This window comes from Perissodus microlepis, chromosome 15 (assembly GCF_051167445.1).
Source record: "Perissodus microlepis isolate ML-2025 ecotype Zambia chromosome 15, ASM5116744v1, whole genome shotgun sequence".
NCBI lineage: Eukaryota > Metazoa > Chordata > Actinopteri > Cichliformes > Cichlidae > Perissodus > Perissodus microlepis.
The window spans coordinates 11,163,596-11,176,602 of record NC_140475.1 but is presented as its reverse complement, the minus strand read 5'-3'; the positions used below and the strand labels follow the sequence as shown (position 1 = coordinate 11,176,602).

General features: G+C 45.9%; 1 protein-coding gene across 1 annotated transcript in view; it reads left to right on the top strand.

Annotated features, from left to right (window-relative positions):
- stxbp5a (syntaxin binding protein 5a (tomosyn)) overlaps window positions 1-13,007 on the top strand; it is a 108,616-nt gene that overhangs the window by 67,558 nt on the left and 28,051 nt on the right. The window contains exons 9-10 of the mRNA XM_084953875.1: window positions 4,358-4,481; window positions 12,844-12,922. Of these exons, the coding sequence (XP_084810001.1) occupies window positions 4,358-4,481; window positions 12,844-12,922 (203 nt within the window). The remainder of the gene's footprint in view (window positions 1-4,357; window positions 4,482-12,843; window positions 12,923-13,007) is intronic.

The following is a 13,007-nucleotide window of genomic DNA, read 5'->3' as shown; positions in this document are numbered from 1 at the left end:
TTAAGATTAAAAACAAATGCTACAAAATGATCTGCAAACTATCTGACACAAGTGTGGCTTCATTAGGAAGTGTTTTCTTTCCCCCTACGACCTGTTGAGATTTCAGACAGACAACTTAACTGTACAGAGCTCGTGGGTGATTTGGCAAGGCTTGCATAATACCCATTAGTGGTGAGAGTATCACTCTTTACATGATGGTCAGTCTCTTAGGGAGTCCATCCATCAGGATAAAGTGGATGCTAATGCATAAGTGTAATGTCGTAATAAGACTTCCCATGCATTTGGTTTGCTGGTGAATTTGGTTTTCTAATGCTTATTCCCACCCTGAAGTTGTTTTAGAGATGTTTACGAGCCGCTGTTTATAACACGTGAGTCACGTAATCATCCCAGCTGTGAGGTTTCAGGGTGGTATCCCAACCATTTGGATGAGTCTTACTCTCTGTAGAATAGTCATCAACTGCTCAGACTATCAGAAAAGCACGTAAGAACATGTAACATATCTCACTGATTTGGTCATTTTTACTCATTTAAAACAAAAAACCACAACACCCTGTTTACAAGTAAACCTCACAGCCATGCCAACAGCTCTGTGAGACTCCACTTGGAGTTTATTTTTAACATTAGCATGTTATCTGACACAGATTTTCAACTGGCCACCACTCACCTTAGGTAGACCTTGCAAATATTGGGTTGGTCCCCCTTTCGCCTTCAGAACTGCCTTAACTGTTTGTGCACTGTTGTCATAAAGAAAAGGACATGCCAGCAACAAAATTCAGGCAGGCTGTGGCAGTTAAGCCATTACACCCCAACCAGCAGCCTGACCCTTTGATACAAAGCAGGATGGATCCACGCTTTCATGTTGGATACTGACTGTTTACTCTTTTTAGAATTCTTTAAAAACTTATAAAAGATCTCAAGAAGATCCAGTTTGAGTTTTGCAGAATAAGAAATTCGACCTGTTGATCCTCTGAACAGAAAAAAAGCTTTTTGTTCAGATGGGTATTTACACACTGCCACCTTGCCATCATACTCGAAGTGTCTGATTATGCTGGTTATGTAGAGATTGACAGTATATTGTACTTCCAAAGTTGTTTATTCAGTCAGAAACAGTGATGGTGAATCATCTTCATAATACAGAGAAAAATCTAAATGTGTAAATATGAGGCTCACTGGGGCTTGTTTCTTTCAAGACTTATGTAACGAGCATCTTGCAACACAAAAGCAGAAAATGTGGATTTAAAATAACCGAACAAAAATGGATTGCTCATTGCAAATCACTGCTGACGTTTTGCCCCCAAATGCCTTGTTTGTTCAGATTAAGCTGGTTGTGTTGCTTGACTCGCATTACTTTTGCTGTGTGTATGTGACTGCTTGTGTGTGTACGTGTTTTTACGTGCACACAAACAGGTACAGCAGTATGTTGAGTACTCTGTGTAAAGTCTTGCTCTAAGGTAGGGCTGTTCGATATAACGATATATATCGGATGACGATATAAAAATGTCTATCGTTTCATTTTACGCTATCGTTTGTTTCGTGGTGTCGCAAAATGAACTATTTACAGCAATATTTTTTCATTGTTTTGATGGTCACTGTAGTGGCTATATTAATTTCCTAAAGTTCTCTCTTTCTCTTATATTTAATATAACCACACTATGGACGGACAAGCATCATCGCGTGTCCTCTTGTTTATGTTCCACATAAACCTTTCACAATAAAGCTCAAGATCCTGTTGAGACTTTTCAAAATAAACTGAACCACGTGAAAGAGCAGATTATTTAAGGATGAGAAGTAAAAAAGAGCCTTAAAAAAATAAACCTTAGACTCAAACGTTAGAACAGGCTTTTCCCCGCAGCACGCCTTGTAATAAATACTCACAAAGAAAACGGCGGCCTTTACAACTTATCTCTAAAAATGTATAGTTTCATGCATCTGTTAAAACACTCAACTCCAGCTACATGACGCGCAGCTGGAAACAATTCATGCAAGTCGAGCTGCCCGAGATTAACAGAATTTACAGAAAATGTTATGTAGACAGGATCCTCTCAGCCCCCAAAGACCAATCTGGGAAAAACTGACCTAATGTGATAAATCATGAAATTAGCCTTTTTAATTGGTATTGTTTGATTTGATGAGTGCCATGTGTTTCAATTATGCTGCTTATTTACAATTAAGCACAGGGCATTGTTGCCTCTTGGGACTGGCGTGATGAACAATGCACTGATAGATTTCTAGAAGTCTGTTACTGTCAGGGTAACACAGAATGGGCGAATTTTCCAGGGAGGAATATTCAAAAGTGGACTGGACTGCATTGAGGGAAAATCATAGACAGTTTATACCAGTATCCATTATTAGATATCATCTATCCATAAATAAAAAGATAAATAAAAGTATGCTTTTAGTGCTGACAACAGAATTTAGATCCCCAGGAGAACAGTCTTCACTTATAACTGAAAGTAAAACTTGGAACATTGATTTCATTTCCACAGTGTGGGATGCTAAACATTTGACAAAATTAGAGATGTGTTCACACTGTATTCGAGACACCTGCAATAACTACATCCACACCACCTGCCACTATACACCAGTGAATCACTTCTGGCACAAAAAAAAAGGGCTGTCAAACTGTCTCTCCTTCTGGGCTGCTGCATCCAACCATCCCCACCATGTTCTCCACACCGCCGCCCCAGTTTAAAGAGACACAGAAGCCGTTAGTCATCATGTCTATTTATTTCTAACAATCGTCAGGAAGACGAAATCTTCATGAGAAAACCTCAGAACCAAGAGCACATGGGGGGAGTATTTTACACTTTATAGCAGACTGATCTCAGTCTCTGATTGGTCTTTAGTTTGTTAAAACCAAGCAGTGTGATCATAAAGGTGATTCAGTCTTTATGATTTCATAAAACGTGCCAGGAGAGTCTGTGCAGCACACCACACACTTAACTAGGAAGCAAAAGTATGATACTGTTCACTTTGGAGCACACAAAACAGGTACACCGCTCAGAGCGTGCCATAAGAGCGCTGACTGATGCTATTCCCTTTCATGCAGCTTTTTTCTTAAAACTCAGCAGATTTGGTGAGCCTGACATATAGCACTACTTATGATTAATGACACACTCAAGGCAAAATTGATATACACCTAAATAAATGGCAGCTGCAATTGGAAGAGATTGACTTAACCTGACCATGCACTCACATCAGCTCTGACAGAGAGGCAGTCATTCATTTCAGATGAGCGATGTGAGACAAGCAGCAGCGCCGAGGACACAAGGCGAGTGGGACCAGTGACAAGTTTGCACTTAAATGAGGGGATTTTCAGACAAAATGCCCTAAATATTAAAGGGTTGACGTGGATGGCTGTTGTCGGCTTCACACATTGTGCAGCCAACATATGGTTTGATGTCAAAATGTTTGCTGGTTTTAATTATCAACATTGAATACAACAACAAAAGGGCAAGCTTGGCCTTTGCAGATATACTTTGGTTTTGATGTGTTTGTGTTTTGTTGCTAGTACATAAATCATTCCATGCCAGGCTTACAACAGCAGCAGGACTGTTCAGATGATGGGAAAGATGAGAGGACAGAGAGGGCACCAGCTCTCTAAATCTTGTCTGTCTTTCCCCATTATTCTCTTTATCTGTTAGCTTGTCTGTGAATCACAGATCTGTATCTCCATTTGGTCTTTATTTTCTTCACTTGTGCCCTCTTCTCGGTTTTGAAGCCCTAACTAAAGGTCACCTCTTAAACTTCCCCTTTTGTAGCCTTTTCTGTAACTGTTGTAGTTGATATTAAGCTTGTGATTAACTGTATTTCCTTTTAGTAGTTTTTTAACCTTTTAAAAAGCTTCTATTGTTCCTCTAGCTCTCAATGATTGACTAGAGTCAATGCGAAATACTTTTTTTCTTAATTTCACAGTAATTCATGCTAAACCATATGGTCTTGATTGAAGTATTAGCGGTATTTCAATTATATTGAATATTATGGACACATTTGTCAGAGTAATGCTGTATCTTTATGAAATATGACTCCTAAGTTAATAATATTGCTAATGGAACCATCTAGTTGGGGTTTCTTTTTTCTTTATTTCACATTCAACAAATGGTTCCTATGAAAGCTTTTAATATATGCATTTGTGCCACAGGAAATTTTCTAAAGCCAGGGAGCTCTTTTATCTCACTTCAACCATCTGCGCAAGTGTGCAAAGCCACGGCCATTTAAGCCACGTATGAAAATCATGTACCATATGGCTGTGGTAATGCAACAAACTTGTAGTGTGCAAGTTGCATGCTGGCACATAAGGTTTCATTCGACTAAACCACTGCCCCCAACCCCTGCCTTCCTGACTGTCATTTCTTAGGCTATCCACTCAGTTGCCTGGCATCACGAGGGCAAGCAGTTCATCTGCAGTCACTCAGATGGAACTCTGACCATATGGAACGTCAGAGGCCAGGGCAAGCCCATACAGACAATCACACCACACGGTAAGGAAGTAAAAAAACACACACACACACACACTTTATACATACAATGTCACAGTAATTTTTTGGCTTGTAATGATTTCCTTGAACTGGTCTTTTTCCAGGGTTCCTACATTTTTAATGACTAGAACTGGGTGAAGAAGTTTGACTTTATTTTGTCTTTCCTTTAATCCAGACAGGGTCAAAGGTATACGTGCTGCCTCAAATATTTACATACACCATGCACTCACTGATAGGTTAAATGTCCCTTAGCTAGTTTCTAGATGCCTTTGGTAGGTATTAAAAAGCTTTTGGCATAATTCTTGCTGGATATTTCACCGCTCATTGATACAATTCATTTGAATTGGTTGTTCTCTTTCAAACATTCGTTTCGGTGTCTCACTATGGGGAACGCTCTCTCAGCGTTGTCCTCAGAAGCCTCTATATCATTACTCCAGCCAGTATTGGCTGGCAGTCGTGACGCTTGCGTCAGGGAGGGGCCACCCTCCTCCCTATAAAAGGGTGTGACGCAGCGTCACCCGTCATTCAATTTCCTCTTCTTGCTTCTTAGAAACCTCATCTCTCCTGACTGTGAACGTGAGTGCTAGCTTAACTGTCCACACGAGCAAGCTAACACCTTGGTCACCGGGCGCTAGCACGGCTCGCGTTTCGAGTTGCCTACTCTTCACCACAGAGCCAGGTTGGAGAGTGTGTTAGCTGTCACCACGCATCTAGCACAACAGTTAGCTGACCAAGCTAACTGTCTTTGCTACACGGTCACCAAGCCAAGTAGCACAAGCGCTAGCCACCACACTAGCTAGGTCATACTAGCTCACCATAGCTACCCGACCAAGAGAAGAAAAGAAAAAAGATCAGCGTTAGCCGTCCAGCCATTCCAAGCTAGCTACACCAAGCTTCCTTAATATGGCAGACTGCAAACCGCTGCCCAGAATTTGCCCCTGCGGTTGCAAAATCTCAGGTTCAGATACACATGACGCGTGTGTGATGTGCCTCGGGCTGCAACACGCCCAAGCGGCTATTTCCACACCGGGTATATGCGAACACTGTGCTCGCTTCACCCTAAAAAGCCTTCGCCAAAGGCTAGCCCGCCAGGCTAGCCTGTCGAAGGAGGACCCAATGCTGTCTCCAATCGGCCCACCAATGGAGCACTCTGAGTCCGCCACACCAGGCACCAGCTGGGGCGACGAGATGGATATCGTCCTCCCGCTGGTGGATGATGCCGAGGTCAGCTGCGAAGCTATGTTTGATTCCCTCAAGGCTAATGACGAGCTACTCAGCGAATCCTCTGAGGGTGCGTCGGAACATCTCGTCTCGGACGAGGATGACGACGTTTTCTTTGCCCCCTCTGGTCGGAATTCTGCGACACAAGGGGCCGATTGTGATAACCCCGGCACACAGTCCCGCGGCATGGAGCTATTTGACGTTGCAAAACGGGCAGCTGAAAAGCTGGCAATCCCATGGCCCGCGGTGACAACAGAGACCTCCACCTCACGATACGAGGGTAAAAGGCTCCCCAAAGCAAAGCGCACTACTAAGCAGGTACTGCCGCTTTTCCCCGAATGCGTGGACGAGGTCACACGCTGCTGGGCAAAGCCATTTTCGTCACCCAACCCCGTGCAGGGAGCGGCGGCGTTTGACTGCGCTGGAATGAAAGAGAAGGGCATCTACCAAATTCCCACAGTGGAAAATCTGGTGGCTTCTCATCTCCACCCAAACCAGAAACTTTCCATGTCATCTGGTCCGTCCCTGCCCTCCAAGGCCGAACGCCTGCAGTCCTCCCTGGCTGACAAGGCGTATAAATCGGTTGCCACCACCGCGAGGGCATTGAACGCCTCATCGCTCCTGCTAGCCTACTCGGCGGAGCTCCAGGACCAGGCTGCTGCGAACCCGGATGCTAGCGACCTGTGGGAAGAGCTGGGCGTAGTTACGGACCAGTGTCTCCACCTCACTAGAGCAGCAGTACAAGCGGCGGGCAGGGCCCTCAGCATCATCGTCCTACAGGAGAGGGCAAGATGGCTGAACTTGTCGGGGCTTTCGGACAGAGAAAAACGTGACATTCTGGACGAAAGCATCGACCCCGCTGGGCTTTTCGGGACCGCCGTTGCCACCATGCAAAGACGGTGCGAGGAGAAAAAGAAAGAGGGAGAGGCCCTGCAGCTGTGTCTCCCTAGGAAGACCCAGGCTACGCCTCCACCCAGTCGCCGCACGTTCGCTCAGGTCACCAGCCGTCCCGCCGGCGTGCCGACGTTTAAAATCCCTCGCCGCCCAGCCCCGCAGGTCGCGGCCCAGGGTCCCCTAGGATCGCAGAACCCTAAGACCCACTGGCCCAAGAAACACGTCCCGCCTGCTGCCGCTCAGGGTGCCCCACCACCAGCCAAGCAGTCGGACCGCAAGAAGAAGCGGACTGCCTAACATCCCCCACGGGGAGATCGGAGCCGGACCAGCCTGGGCTCCAAATTCACTCCAGGGCTCAGTTCCGAAGCCCGTTCGGAGAAGAGTGTTCGGCCTCCACCTTTCAGCGCCTGGGACTCGAGTTGGATCCCACAGAGCGCATTTCAACAAAGAGACGACGAGACACTGTTCAGCTGAATCAAGCATTTCTGTCTCACAAAACACACTGTTTATTAAAAACTCACCTGTTGCATCCAGGCATGTTGCCAAGGGCATGGGAAAAATGTGTGAAAAACACAGAAAGTATGTTGAAAAACATAATGCCCCCACGCACCCAGACACCACCGGGGTTGATTCCCTCAGTGGTGTCCGGCCCCATAAGCGCTGGTCAAGCGCGGGCCGCCCGCGCATGCGCAGTCGGGTCTGGCCCGAAGGACCAGTTTCCGCCACAAGAGGGAGCCAGGGCTCCGTCTACTGTGGAGTGCCTGTCTTTGGGGCCGCTGTCAGCAAGAATAGAGAGATGGTGAGCTCTCGCTGCGCCAGAATGGGTTGTGAGGACATTAGAGCGAGGCTATCGTTTGCAATTCGCAACCACCCCTCCCAGATTTCACAAAGTGATTTTCTCTCTTGCAAAAGGCGAATCAGCCAGTATCCTGCAAGAAGAAATAACTACCTTGCTATCAAAGGGAGCAGTACGAGAAATACCCCAGGAGCAGAGCCAATGCGGCTTTTACTCAAAGTATTTTCTCGTGCCCAAGAAGGGAGGGGGACTGCGTCCGATACTGGACCTACGGGCTCTGAATCAGCATCTGAGGTCATACAAATTCAGGATGTTGACGACCACCACTCTGCTGCATGTAGTGCGCCCAGGCGATTGGTTTACATCAATAGACCTGAAGGACGCATATTTTCACATCCCTATTTACCCGCCTCACAGAAAATTCCTGCGCTTTACGTTTCAGGGCAGAATGTACGAGTACCAGGTCCTGCCGTTTGGTCTCTCACTGAGCCCTCGGGTATTTGTGAAATGCACAGAGGCAGCCATAGCCCCACTGAAGAGGCGGGGCATCCGCATAGCAACATACATAGACGATTGGCTGCTGCTATCAGAGTCAGAAATAATGGGAAGAGAGCACACCAGGTTGACAGTGGATCATCTGATGGCTCTGGGTTTCACCATAAACTACCAAAAGAGTGTCCTGCAGCCAGCTCAGGCCATCTCTTTCATAGGAATAGCTCTAAACTCCGCCTCGTACAGAGCGTGTCTCTCTGTGGACAGAGTAAAAAAAATGCTATCACATGCCGGCATTTTTCAGTTGGGAAGATATCTCCCATTCAGAAAATGCCTGCAGATGCTGGGATTAATGGCGTCTTCACTGGCAGTCATTCCACTAGGCAGACTGCATATGAGGGAATTTCAGCGATGGGTTGCATCACTGAGACTGAATCGAAAGCGCCATACCCACCGCTATATCAGAGTGACAGCAGACTGCGTTGCAGCACTCCACTGTTGGAGAAATCCCACATTTCTCACTCAGGGGGTGTCACTGGGGGCTGTCACAGCCAGAAAGGTGGTGACCACGGACGCGAGTCTCACGGGTTGGGGTGCCACTCACGAGGGCAGAGCAGTGAGCGGCAGCTGGAACTCACAACAGAGGGGTGCTCACATAAATTGGCTAGAATTGCTAGCAGCGTTCTAGCACTGAGATACTTCCTTCCCCTGTTGAGAAACCACCATGTTCTGATCAGAACAGACAACACCACTGTTGTGACGTACATCAACAGACAGGGCGGGTTACGTTCCCGTCCTTTGCACATGCTGGCTCGCAGACTGATCATGTGGAGCAGCATCAATCTGTTGTCACTGAGAGCTACTCACATTCCAGGAGCTCTGAACTTGGGAGCAGACTTAATGTCCAGGGGAAACCCGCAGTACGGGGACTGGACCCTGAACCCACATATGGTGACCCAAATCTGGACCCGCTTTGGCCAGCCACAGGTCGATCTGTTTGCCTCGTGGGAGAACACTCAGTGTCCACTGTATTTCTCCCTGAGGGACCAGGAGGCTCCGCTAGGGGTAGACGCATTAGCTCACAACTGGCCACATGCTCTGCTTTATGCGTTCCCTCCGCTGGCCTTAATTTCTCCCACTCTAACCAGAGTGAGAGAGAGAGGGCTAACAATGATATTGATCGCCCCAAGGTGGATGAGGTCCCATTGGTTAGCGGAGATTATGCCCCTCTTGTGGAGCGAACCTTGGCCGCTCCCTCTCCGACGAGACCTAGTCTCCCAAGCCAGGGGGGAGATTTTTCACCCTCACCCCGAGCGCCTCGCCCTGTGGGCTTGGCCTGTGAGAGGTTGAATCTGAGTACGGCAGGACTCCCCCAGGGTGTTATAGCCACTATTCAGAGTGCTAGAGCCCCCTCCACAAGATCATTGTATGAGAACAAGTGGAGGGTATTTGAGGAATGGTGTGGAAAGTCTCACACTCTCTCCTTTCAGTGCTCTGTGACAACAATTCTCTCCTTTCTCCAAGAACTGTTAGATAAAGGAAAGGCCTTTTCCACAATTAAAGTATATCTAGCAGCCATTTCAGCCTGCCATGTGGGCTTCGTGGATGGCCCGGTGAGCCATCACCCGCTAGTCTGCCGTTTCATGAAAGGGGCACGACGGCTCCACCCAGTGTCTAAACCTCTCGTTCCCACGTGGGATTTATCCCTGGTGCTGGGGGCAGTTTCACAGCCACCATTTGAACCACTAAACCAGGTGGAAATAAAAATCCTGTCTTTAAAGACTGCATTGCTCCTGGCTGTCGCATCTGCGAAGCGTGTCAGTGATATTCATGCGCTGTCAATACACAAAGAGTGCACCCGATTCACGCGGGATAACTCTAGAGTCACACTCAGGCCAAATCCGGCCTTTGTGCCCAAAAATCCTTATCTCCAATGCACCCCATTGGAGCTGGAAGCTTTTTGCCCTCCTCCTTTCTCCTCCCCTGAACAGGAGCGCCTACATGCTCTCTGTCCAGTTAGGGCTTTATGTACCTATATAGAGAGAACGAAGGCTTTCAGGAGGTCGGATCAGCTGTTTGTTTCCTGGGCTAAACCACATCTTGGCAAGCCCGTTAGCAAACAACGCATTTCCCACTGGATTGTTGAGGCGATCCAATTGGCTTATTCCAGCACGGGTCTGCCCCCCCCGGAGGGACTTCGTGCTCATTCTGCCAGAGGAATGGCAACCTCTTGGGCCCTTTTTAGGGGTGTCTCTATAGAAGAGATATGTGCAGCTGCAAGCTGGGCTTCACCTTTGACCTTTGCAAGGTTTTACAGGTTGGATGTCACTGCACCGTCTCTAGCCCACACTGTGTTAAGTGTGGGTCCCCACGAGACCTCCTAAATTGGCAGTCAGTCGTTCAGATGGGCTTATCTGGCAATACGGGAGTCTGCATATCCCCATAGTGAGACACCGAAACGAATGTTTGAAAGAGAACTTGAGGTTACTCTATTCCGTAACCCCTGTTCTCTGATAACATGAGTGAGGTGTCTCACCAGATCACCCTCCTTGCACGAAGCGAGGAAGAGGTGAGCTTATCTTGAATGACGGGTGACGCTGCGTCACATCCTTTTATAGGGAGGAGGGTGGCCCCTCCCTGACGCAAGCGTCACGACTGCCAGCCAATACTGGCTGGAGTAATGATATAGAGGCTTCTGAGGACAACGCTGAGAGAGCGTTCCCCATAGTGAGACACCTCACTCATGTTATCAGAGAACAGGGGTTACGGAATAGAGTAACCTTAAGGTTTCCTCGGGAATTTGGAGTTTTTCTTCATTATTTCATCCACTTTGTGCAATATACCAGTACCACTGGTAGCGAAACAGCTGCAGAGCTCAATGCTACCACCTTGTCAGTTGGTACAGTTGGTACAATGTTAGCTTTATAAGCTTTACCTTTACTCTTCTAAACACACCTTTGTCATTATGACCAAATAGCTCAATCTTTGTCACATATGACCATAAAACTTTACCTCACAAGGCATTTGGGTTATCTCTGTGGGCAGCCGAAACCTTCAGTCAAGCTTGAAGGTGTCAGTGGAGTAGGGACTTCTTTTTTGGTTGGCACCCTCTCAGTCCATGGTGATGTAAAATTCATTTCACTATGGGCAGTTATATTGATGTTCCACCTGTTTATAGTTCATAGCAGGCTTGAGCCTTGGTGGTTCCTGTGTTGTCCTAATAAGTTTTCTCTGATCTGAGGATGACAGTTTGGGTCTACTTCCAGACCGTGGCAAATGACATATCACGTTAAATTGATGTAAACTAGATAACTGTTTGAAGTGATCTTGGTGTCTTAAGTTACTTAGAAATAGCTCAAAACGACCACCATTTAGGACTTTCTCATTGTTCTGAGATCAAAACAATTATTTTTATACATCCAAAGAGAAACTGCCAGTTGTTGTCAATCAGGATCACTAATAAGAAGTTAATAGCCCTTACACAATATAAATTAACTCCATATGCACTGCATGTCAAATTTCAATAATGGTGATTGTTATACAGAAACGATGTGCGTTAAAGATATAGAAATGTTGAATCTTGAGAGGAAAAATCAGTTAGAGTTCAACTATAGTTGATTAATGACTGTTGATTAATGAAGTCTGACAAGCTAGTTGACTGAGGACAGTGAAGAAACTTTCGGTGAAGGGATCAAGACCTCCATGGAGAGTGTTGAGATAAATCTAAAGGGTGTGAGATGTTGTGTGAGAGCCTGGAGAATTAAAATATGGGTGGATGGGTTGCAGGTAGACTTTGCTTTAGAGGATCTAAACAAAAAAGTTGGGCGCCACCTGTCTGAATATAGCTTTGGAACAAACATCCTTATAGAGTGTGATTGTAACTTTATTTTTTTAATTGTTACATAAAAACACTGATTGCCCATGGTCTGATGACTTCACGGTCTTGTAGTGTTGATTATGTTGTTCCCTCTGTAGCCACTCTCGCTGTAGCCATCTCTCAAGTGTCTGCCTACGCATGGCTCAATCATTGTTTCCTCATTTCAGGCAGAGGATTATTGTCGGTTCAATTATTTCCTGCCTCTGTTTTCCTTACTTTGTGTGTGCATGTGCGTCCTCTGTTTACTTCCTGCAGAAAGCAAGTCTGCTCTTTTGAAGATGCATTTAATCCATACTCTTCTGTCCCCCAACACAGTGACTCACCCCACTTAGTTCACACAGATGAAGCACCTGGAAGAAAAATAGGCGACGGCAACTGGGCAGAGAAAGCAAGAGAGTCAGAAAAGGGAACAAGAAAAGAAATTAAATCAAAAATTACAACAACTTTGAATCAGTTTTTCAAGCTGATTTTATGTGTCGGGGGTTGCAGAAAAGATTTCACCGCATGGGCTTTTTAATTAGTTGTTTCTCCCACTGCTGCATGCATAATTAGTTTGGTATTTAATGGGCAATTATGCAAATTCCTTTGACATGTTTAAGTAAGGCTTATAAGTCCTCTTTTAATTGTCTTTTTAGATATCCATTATTAAATGGTAGTTATTAAAAAGTGTTCTTTATTATACAGACCTGCCTTGCATAACCTGCATTTGGGGTCACTTTCGCTCTTCAGTAAGACTTTTCATATAAATTCAACTACTCACTGTACTTTGTGATACAGAAATGTGCACACATAGGCATGCATGTGATGGATGTGTAATTTTATTCCACACTGACACCCCTTGAGTTTTGAAAAGATGGATTCTGTAAATCATCCAGGATCTTTACACCTTTCTTTGCATGTCCCCGTCCTTGAATTTGTCTTTCTTCTCTCTGATGAATAGGTTTCTGTTATTTTGCTGCATACTCTTCAGCACAGCATTTTACAATGCTGCTTCTGGGGGGAAAAAACCCCCAAGATGACAGAAGAGACTGGGTGAAGAAGGAGTGAACTGCAAACCAAAGTAACTTCTGTTTGTTCTATTTTAGGAAAACAGCCCAAGGACGGGAAGAAGCCAGAGTCTTGTAAGCCCATTCTTAAAGTGGAGTACAAAACAACTAGAATTGGGTATGGTCCCTCAGTCGCACACGCGTACACATATACTGTTATACACTTGTGCCCATGCACATCCACTTGAGCATATTTATAGACA